At 56.0% G+C, this 9,778-nt stretch overlaps 3 protein-coding genes across 3 annotated transcripts; all 3 read left to right on the top strand.

The window, feature by feature from the left end:
• Nucleotides 1–2,093: 2,093 nt before the first annotated feature.
• SLS55_007592 (uncharacterized protein) lies at nucleotides 2,094–3,693 on the top strand (the record flags this gene model as incomplete). Its single annotated transcript, XM_066779008.1, has 1 exon — nucleotides 2,094–3,693. A coding segment is annotated over one exon (1,600 nt), but the record flags the coding sequence as incomplete, so codon positions are not given.
• Nucleotides 3,694–3,949: 256 nt separating this feature from the next.
• On the top strand, nucleotides 3,950–5,578 carry SLS55_007591 (uncharacterized protein; the record flags this gene model as incomplete). The annotated part of the gene is given in 2 exon segments (XM_066779007.1): nucleotides 3,950–3,956; nucleotides 3,972–5,578. 2 exon segments carry the CDS (start codon nucleotides 3,950–3,952, stop codon nucleotides 5,576–5,578), a joined length of 1,614 nt encoding a protein of 537 aa, XP_066631444.1.
• Nucleotides 5,579–6,516: 938 nt separating this feature from the next.
• On the top strand, nucleotides 6,517–7,063 carry RIM8 (ph-response sensor protein; the record flags this gene model as incomplete). Its single annotated transcript, XM_066779006.1, has 2 exons — nucleotides 6,517–6,521; nucleotides 6,607–7,063. The coding sequence occupies 2 exons, from the start codon at nucleotides 6,517–6,519 to the stop codon at nucleotides 7,061–7,063; spliced, it is 462 nt and encodes a 153-aa protein (XP_066631443.1).
• Between the last annotated feature and the right edge of the window lie 2,715 nt (nucleotides 7,064–9,778).

Below are 9,778 nucleotides of genomic sequence, written 5' to 3'. Positions count from 1 at the left end.
GCTCACCGACTTTGATGAAGGGTGTCTAACTTTTCACCTAGCCGCCCCTTTCTAGCCACTCAACGCCACTGCCATTCGATACACGCACCAGAGCAGTACTAGAGTGGCAGACGTATCAAGGTAGCTGTATGACCCACTTGCCATCCTATGGGTTCGGAATGCACTCGTAGGAGCCCTGGCAAAGCGAGGCTTTCCTGTGCATCTATATCCACTTCGCTTGCACGATCAGTTCCACATCACAGCGTGGGGCATTTTAGCTTCTCTCGCGGAGACGACTCGACCATGAACTTGTGTTGAGCCTCGCGGTAACAAGGATAGTTTCCTTCCACATCACCTCACACATAGCCGATGCAATTAGGCAGAGAAGTCATGGGTTAAGTATTGGGAACTTGAGGGACGGGTGTCGGACTGAACAGATAGTCTGGTGCTATTGAGCGAGCTCGTGAGGTTCCTGGCAAATCAGCGCCGTTGCATCCCGGATGGAAGATGCATGCGAACCCGAGTGATCTTCGAAAGTACTGCAAAGCACCATATTACTTGTATGTGGCCAAAGGGTCGATCTTGTCCGACTCAGAGTTTGGACTTACCTAGACCTGGAAGGTTGGCTGGAGCAAACTTCCGATGCCCGAAAGAAATGTCGTAGGTCATTCAAGAATTGAACAGGATAGAGTAGGAGCTAGTAAGAACGGGCGAATGCAAAGTCGTTCATTCGACACGTGGCTCTTTGTAAGTTCCTTGGTCCACGGACAAGCACGAGGCATGGAGCGACAGTGGTGTGTGACAGGGCCATCATAGATCGATGCAACAGTCGTCTGTGTGCGGACCTTGCAAACACAAGGATGGTCAGAACGAAGTTTTGCCGAAAAGGGAAATCACGTGGCCGCGTGTTACCATGGCTCGCGCGCCAGGACGGACTTTCCTCGTATCGGCCCTTATCAGCTGGTGCCTGGCCCTCGCCATCACCGTCACCATGCCGCGTCGCCGGCTCACTTCTGCATCTCCCGGAGCCCTCCCGACCAGTCTTTTGCACCAGACAGCATGCTTCACTTCGCTACGAACGTCCAGGCCGTGGAAGTGCTGTCGCCCGAAGCGCAGAACTCGGCTTTATCTCAGCATGCTGCAGCCACATTTCGCGACTATTGCTGGCCGCCACTGCATCCTGAGCCGTCTAGATCTGGAGGGCCTCCCAACAAGCGCCGGCGCATCACTGCAGGCAACTCTACCGCGACAGAGGGGAAGGATAGCAGACTATCAAACCATGTCTGCCTTTGTCGTATTACATTCGAGCTGGTGCGTATGCCCTCTATCTCTTCTGATCTCCGCTGAACGAACTTTCAGGTCTTCCAGGACGGCGAGCAGGTCCTCGCAACATCCCGACAAGTCCCAGACCTCCTAGTCACCGGGGTAGAGCTGACCTCTCCGTCTACTTTGCGATTGCAACTGTTCCGGGAAAGTTCATCCAAAACTCTTGCCGTGGCCCTCGCAACGCAACAGCCGCTCGGACCATTGCTGGCCCATTTGGATTTGATCGCAAGGTTCCTGAATTCCGGGCCGTCTAATAGAAAAAGTACACCGATATCTAAACTGCTTTCCACGCACGTCGCCGTCTCGCCGAGCTCCTCTGAGGCACCTAATCCGAGCGTGGAGCTACAGTTTCTGTGGGCCGTTGGCATCGAAGGTGAAGAAAGTAGCCGAGCGAACGGTACCATAGTCGCTCTTGAGCAAGCAGTGCTCTCTTACTATTTTCCTCCATCCAGCGTCCCCGATACCCCGTGGAATATCCAATCTTTCTACGAGAGCGTGCATGTACCTCCCAAGGACCCCACCCAGACGCCTGATATGCCAAAGGACCTCCTGAACTGCACGCTTTATCCATTTCAACGCCGATCTGTCCAATGGATGTTGCAACGGGAGGCCGTCCAATTAAGCGCAGGGAGCGTCATCCCTCTAGATGATGAGCATGCTCGACCAACAGAACCTGCCCTCTCGTTCGAGTCTGGCTTTGATTGCAACAAGCGTCGATGCTTTGTGAGTCATTTGCGTAGAATGATAATCACCCATAACTCTGCGCTGTCGGATGATGAAGTGGCCAGGAATCGGGGAATTCTTGCAGAAGAGATGGGATTGGGCAAGACGGTTGAGCTCACCGCATTGATCAGCCTCCACCGGCGTACTATTCAGCAACCAACCATCGTCGATCGCTATACAGGTGCTGAAGTCGCTGCTAGCGGTGCAACACTCATCATTACCCCACCGGGGATATTGGAACAATGGAAAAGAGAACTCAACACCCATGCCCCTCAACTCAAGGTCTTCCATTACAAGGGAATGCCACCGATCACGGCGCCGAAGAAACAGAGAGATAAAGACATGGTCAAAGAACTGCTGAATTACGATGTAGTACTCACTACATACCATGTTCTCTCCCGGGAAATTCACTACGCAAACACAGCCCCGAAGCGTGACCTGCGCAAGCTGAAGCAATACGAGCCCCGCCGGAGCCCTCTTGTTCAGATATCTTGGTGGAGATGCTGCTTGGATGAAGCACAGATGATAGAGAGCGGCGTTAGCCAAGCCGCAACGGTGGCCAGGGTAATTCCACGGGTAAACGCCTGGGCTGTCTCCGGAACACCATTAAGGAAAAACATCCAGGACCTTCTCGGGCTTCTCATTTTCCTCCGCCTTGAGCCGTTCTGCAGCTCCAAATCTCTGTGGGGCCGCACTGATAAGAAGACCTTCCATGACATATTCTCAACCATTGCCTTGCGCCACACCAAAGACCAAGTTCACGAAGAGCTTCGTCTACCGCCCCAAAAGCGGATCGTCATGCTCGTTCCGTTCACTCCAATTGAGGAACAGAATTATGGCCAACTGGTCCAGCAGCTCTGCGAAGACTGCGGGCTGAGTCCGGACGGCAAGCCGGTAGAGGAGAACTTCGACTTGGATGATCCACGCATCGTGGAAAGATTGCGCAGCTGGCTGACTCGCCTCCGGCAAACCTGCCTTCATCCACAGGTTGGTGGCCGCAACCGTCGGGCCTTGGGACGTGGCAATGCGCCCTTACGAACGGTTGACGAAGTGCTCAACGTCATGATCGAGCAAAATGACACTCTTGTCAGAGCAGAAGAACGGGAGCATGTCTTGGCTCAGGTCTTGCGTGGCCACATTTTCGGATTTGTGAAGAATGACACGGAGCGTAGCCGCAACGCACTGGGTATCTACAACGCAGCCTTAGAGCAGGCCGAGATGTTCGTCACCGACGCCCGCCGCGAGCTAGCCAAAGAAGTGGCAAAGCTGAATACCGACAGCATGAACTTTGCGGGTGAGACAGAGATAGATCTGAAGGAAGAGAGTGAGAGCGACAGCGAAGAGGATGACAAGAATGGGAAGAAATCCGGCCGCATGGCTATACTTCGCAAGGCACTTCGATCTGCTCTCGAGGTGCAGCACATTTGCACGTTCTACGTTGCATCCGCCTACTACCAGATCAAGACCAACGAGGACTTGACACAACCTGAATCAGATGCTTTCCGAGAGTTGGAAAGGTTGGAGACACAGTACTATGACCGAGCGAAAGTGATACGAAAGGAGCTTCTGCGGGAATGCCATTCAAGAGCGGAAAGAACCATGCGAAAGATCAAAGCTCAGGCCAAGGTATGTACGATGATGTTTAAAGATGCCTTATCTAACTAACAGCGCTTCTCAGTCTCCGATTTCAGATTTACCTCTTTTCGACGATCGTGGTGGCATAGAAAATCAAAGGATCCTGGAGAAAATGGACCACTTGACTGAAAGTCTCAATGAACAAGGCGCTCAACTTAACGAGTGGCGACAAAAGGCTGCCCGGATACTGCTGATGCCTTTGGTCGACGAAGAGGATGAAGAGACCACCGGCGAGGAGTATGAGGCCAGCGCAAAGGCTCAAGATGAACTCCAAGCATACATTACCATGCTTCGTGCTATCATAGCAGACAGGCACCGCCTATTGACGGGCCAGACGAACAATTTCATTGACGAGGAAACGACTGCAGCACGGAAACAGGCCAGCGAGGGACTTGGCCCAGCACCCGAGTTGCTTCTGGAGCTGGCCGCGAAACGAGATCGACTCAAGCCCACAGATGCCGACGATTCTTTGCGGGGCATCATTGCCGAGGCTCGATCCCTAGCCACTGCCTTGCAGTGGCCTTGGGAGGGCAGGAATGCGAGAGCCAGCGCCGAGCTAAAACTGGCCGAAGAACAACTCGAAGATGCGGGCGGGATTTTCAATGCAGAGATAAAGAAGCTGACAGAGCTAGAAAAGGAGCTCGAAGCGGACCGGGCTTGCATGAACTTGCGGGTGGAGTTTTACAGGCAGTTGCAGGTCCTCAGTGATCAGCTTCGACCGTATAAGGAGGAACTGGACGAAGAGCTTGATCAAGAGGCCTTGCGTGCTCAGCAGCAGAAAGAGCAAAGGACAGCCGACCGACTCGCAGGTCTCAAGACGAAGCAAAGATTTCTACTGCATTTGAAAAACGAATCTAAGGAGCAAGAGGGCCCTCGACTATGCGTGATTTGCCAGAATGACTTCGACATCGGCGTCCTCACGGTGTGTGGTCATCAGTATTGCAAGGAATGTTTCACGGCATGGGCAAGGCAGCATCATACTTGTCCGCTTTGCAAACGACGCCTAAATCTGAACCGCGACTTCCATGAAATTACGTACAAACCGAAGGAACTGCGCGCGCAAGAGGAACATCAAGCGACGCCGCTGTCGGACGGATCCTCTTCTTCTGGATCCGGCGGCTCGTCCATCTACACCGAACTTAGCCAGTCAACAATGAACGAGATCAAAACACTAGACCTCAACGGGTCGTTTGGCACCAAAATCGATACTCTAGCGAGACATCTATTGTGGATCCGACAGAACGATCCGGGATCCAAGAGTGTCGTCTTCTCGCAATACGGAGATTTCTTGAAGGTTCTAGGCGATGCGTTCCGGCAGTTCAAGATCGGGTTTTCAAACATTGCAGAGAAAGGAAGCATCGAGAAATTCAAGCAGGATGCAAGCGTCGAGTGCTTTCTCCTCGACGCGAAGTCGGATGCGTCTGGGCTCAACCTGGTCAACGCGTCGTACGTCTTCCTGATGGAGCCGCTCATCAACGCGGCAATCGAGCTTCAGGCGATAGCGCGGATCCACCGGATAGGCCAACAACGGCCGACGACAGTGTTCATGTACCTGGCGGTGGACACGGTGGAAGAGAACATCTACGAGATCAGCGTACAGCGCCGGCTAGAGCACATGGCAGGACAGATCAAGGGAAAGTGGCGGTCAGGCTCGTCGACGCCGGTGTTGCAGGAGAAGGAGCTGGATGCGGCCAACACATTCGAGATGCAGCAGGCGCCGGTTTCCCGGCTGCTCGTGCAGAAGAAGGGCGGGGGCGAGGTGGTGAGCAAGAAAGACGTATGGAGCTGTCTCTTCGGGCGAGGGGGCAGGCAGGGCGGAGGTGGAGGTGGGACGGTTCCTGCGGGCGGCGGCGGCGGAAAGCAGAACGGGGCAGTGAAGGAAAGGCATGACGTGGAAGGGCAAATCAGAGCATGATGAAACAAATGATGCGTGACGCAGCCAACGGCGGCGATCGCAGTCCGGACGAGGCGCACGGGCGGGCGGGGCATGGCCGCGGGGTTTCTTCATGGGCTTTGGCGGGCGCAAGGGCGCAGGGCGCTGGCACGGGAATGCCAATAATAAGCGCTTTGTCTGGCGGCGACAGAATGGCAGCGTGCATTCCGCACCGACCCGTGGGATCGGATGCTTGGCGAAGGCTTGAGTGGTTTTAGCTGCCGAATCGGCGCGAGTCGTGGGGCGTCGCGCTTTTGCTGCTGCTGGGGCCTGGCGTTGACAGCGACGGGAAGCCTGGCGGGCGCGGGGCCACAGGGTGCGACTGCGCTGCGCTGCGCTGTTGATGAGCCTGGGACGAGAGCAAGCTTTCTCGCACGGCCTAGCAGGCCCCCTAGCTCCGCGTCCCCTCCTCGTCCATCACAAGGAGCCAAGTCAGCGGCCACCCTTGCGCCGCCCAAGCCCTCCCTATATTATACTACTGTACCAGCTCACGACCCAGTGCCTCTGCCCCTGCGCTGTTCCACCGCTTCGTCTTGTCCCGCATCTTGGCACCTCAGACTCAGCGAGCCAAGAACACCAACCTCTGCTGAACCATCCGCCCGCCCTGCGACCTGTGTGTGTGTTCTGTACGCGCCCCGAACACCCTCCCCACCCTGCTTGACGACGCGCCCGCCGCCCCAAGCCCGCCACCGGCTGCCACGCTGCCCACCCGCACGCCGCCACCCCCCATGGCCACCGTCGCGAGCACGCAGCCCGTCGAGCGTGCTGCTGCTGGTCCCGAGTGCTGAAGCTGACGTGCCATGCCACAGGTCGCGTCGCCGCCGAAACCGCCGTGTCGCGCCTCGCCGCTGCCGCCCCCTGCCGCGCACAACGGAGGCTTCGTCGCTCGCCGCGCTCCCTCTCGTCCCGGGCTCCGCCGCATGATGTGAGCACCTGGTCCCGAGCATGCCTACCAGTACGGCTCGCGCATCTCCAACAACGTCGCTGTCGCCGTCCTCGGGCCCGGGCAGGTCGCTGCTATCCCGCATCAAGTCGCCCTTCGGCTCCAAGGCCCGCCACATCTCCGAGTTCTACGTCAAGCCCGATGACCCGCACCGTCAGTATTCGCCCGGCGACATCATCACCGGAGCCGTCATTCTCAGGGTCGTCAAGCCCATCCGCGTCACCCACATCGTTGTGTCTCTGCACGGCTACGTCCAGGTCTACAAGAACCCCAACTCGCCCGGCGACGGCTACCGGTCGCACTACTCGGCGATAGCGACCGGCAAAGGCAGTCGCATCGGCGGCTACTTCGGCAATGGCTTCGCCTCGCTGTTCGAGGACGAGGTCGTGCTGTGCGGCGAGGGCCGTCTTGGCGAGGGTACCTACCAGTTCAACTTTGAGCTGGAGTTCCCCAGCAAGGGCCTCCCCAGCAGCATTGACGTGAGTTGGCGCTCGTTCCGCGTTGCTCCGCGTGCAAGCTACTGACCCGTGCCCAGTTCGAGCGAGGGACCATCTCGTACATGCTGACATCAACCATGACCCGCCCCACCACCATCATGCCCACTGCGACCTGCGACAGGAAGATTTACTTGATCGAGAGCATAGACATCGCCCCTTTGATTCGTCCCAAGCCGAGAATAGTCACTCTTGAGCGCGTGTCCCGCCGGTCAAGAGCCAAAAGCAAAGTCAAAAAGGGCACCAATACCGGTTCGGGCTCCAACGGAGAGCGGTCCAATGGCGAAGGGTCCAGCGGCGACCAGTCCAACGGACAGGCCGCAACGGAGGCGTCTCGGAGCAGTCGAGTCTCAGAGCTCAGCGAAGTCGACACCCCGGGCAGCCCGGCACCCAGCGATACGAGTTTTGAAAGCCATTTCAGTAGCAGCCAAGGCGGGTCGTCCAACGCATCAGGAGCATTGTCAGCAAGAGGGACCGAGAATGGTAAGCAGGGCTCGACCAAGGCCGTCTTTGTGGACAAGAAGCCCATCACCGCTACCATCGAGCTGTTGAAGGCTGGATTCCTTCGGGGCGACAACATCCCACTGAAAATATGTGTCAGCCATACCAAACACGTCCAGAACCTCCGCGGAATCATCGTCACTCTCTATCGGCAGGCGCGAGTGGACATGCACCCTGCGATCCCGGTCGTGATGAACGCGAAGGGTGAGAAGGTTTCTAGCGAAGATTACTACCCGAAATCAAAGACGGGCCTTGGCGGACTCTCCCTTTCTTCTGCTGGATCGAGTCATGTTTTCCGGAAAGATCTTGCCCAGTCGTTTGCGCCCCTGATCGTGGATCCTCGCACGCGTACTGCTGAAGTGAAAGCATCAGTGTGTGTGCCCGACGACGCATTTCCCTCGATCACATCCGTTCCAGGGGCCATGATATCCTTCAAATATTATGTCGAGATTGTTGTGGACCTTCAAGGGAAACTGACCGGGCTTGATAAATACTTTTCGAATTCGGGCATGATGCTCGCATCTGCTCCACAGCTTGGAAAGACCGAGGACACCAACTCGGGCGTCTTTTCTGCTTGGGGGGGTCATTTCTTGGACACGGAGCAGTTACGGAGGGACAAAGGCGTCGTCTCCTGCGTATTTGAAGTTATAGTTGGCACCAGGGACAGTGACAGGCGCAAAGGAAAACGGAGAGCGACATCCGAAAACGAACTGGACCATTCTTTTTCAGTCAGCGGGGATTCGAATGGTCTTACCGAGGAACAATCCCAACTGACGGGTTACGCGTCACAACAAACCGGCTTTCCTCTGCAAAGTGAGCGACACAACTACTACTACGGCCAACCTCTTTACGACGATGGATACGGCGAAGAGGTGCCGCATCCATACGCTCATCCCACATATCCGGTGTCAGACTTGACAAATGAAGATGCATTGCCTGAAAAAGAACGACTGCGCCGAGCGGAGGCACGTTTGATGCCTAGTCAACCGCCTGTGGAGGGAGGCTCTTCGGCAGCTGATGCGATTCACGCACCCTCGGCACCTGTCATTCCGGAGGAGAGGCGCGACGTTCTGTACCCAACTGCTTCTTCAGCAGATGGGGCAGGCCCCTCCGCCCCCCCTCTGGACGCGCTTGGACCGCCGTCACCGAGTGTCTCGGAGGAGACGGCAGCCCCAACGTATGAAGAGAGGCAGGGAGAATCAAGCCACGTCGCCCGATCCGCAGCTACCGATGACAAGCACGATCTCGCGCGGAGAAGGCTCGAAATGGATCGCAGTGCACCTGGCGAAATGGCCAATGAAGATGCAGCGGGTGGCGGTCGCAGCGCTCCAAGCGCTCCGCTGGTTGACACTCTTACCCCCTCGGCACCCGTGCTCACCGATGAGGAATACGTCTTCCCTTCTACACATGCCACCGACTTACCGAGATACGAGCGGTGATGAGCAATAACAAGGCGTTAATACTTTGGCGTTTGGGGATGTCAGGCATGAACAACGATTCGGGCTCGTCGGGTTCAGTCTCCGACGCGAGCACCAGCCATATTGGTTTTCCTTTTTGTTTTTGGCGTGTTGATACCCAGGTCCGGCTCGAAACGATGGCGCGGGCTTTTGGCTTAGCTTTAGGAAAGAAAGAGGTTACTGTTAAGGGCAGCATTGTTATACCTGTTGTGCCACCTTTTTCTGGGGGAGAAATGAAAAACGACCCTAATGGAGCTCTCCTGTCTCGCCCAAGAGATCAAGGGGGGAATCGGTCGCCTGAGTTTGCTGTCGTCTTTGGTACGAGGGCTAGAATTTGAGAAAATGGAGAGGCCAAGATAGATGCTATCATTGTCGCTGATGGCAGCAAGTGAAATGAACATGCGAAACACGAAAATAGGGTAATGCTGTGCACGGCCTGGTTCCTGGAGCTAAAATAGACGCCGTCACGGGGTTTCATGGCCCAACTCGAGCAGAGCGCTGCTGCCCTCTATCATGACCGCGACAAGTTATGCGCGGTCAATATGGATGGTTGAAGCTACCGTCTGAAATGCAATTGGTAGTACTCAGTCCGACGTCTACGTCTGACCAATTGCTTCAATCGCCTGCGGAACTGGCTCTGAATGGATGAATCATTAAGGGTTGAGGCTTTTGGAAGCCACCGTGCGGTCCTTTGCAACTCAGGATATCATCGGGGAGTGTGTGCTTCAGCTTACTCATGTGAAACGCGCGGGAGGAAACTAGATCCATTATTGTCAGCGCCAAGTGT

This window comes from Diplodia seriata, assembly GCF_021436955.1.
Source record: "Diplodia seriata strain FDS-637 chromosome Unknown scaffold_7, whole genome shotgun sequence".
Classification (NCBI taxonomy): Eukaryota; Fungi; Ascomycota; class Dothideomycetes; order Botryosphaeriales; family Botryosphaeriaceae; genus Diplodia; species Diplodia seriata.
This window is presented reverse-complemented; position numbering and strand designations above follow the sequence as displayed.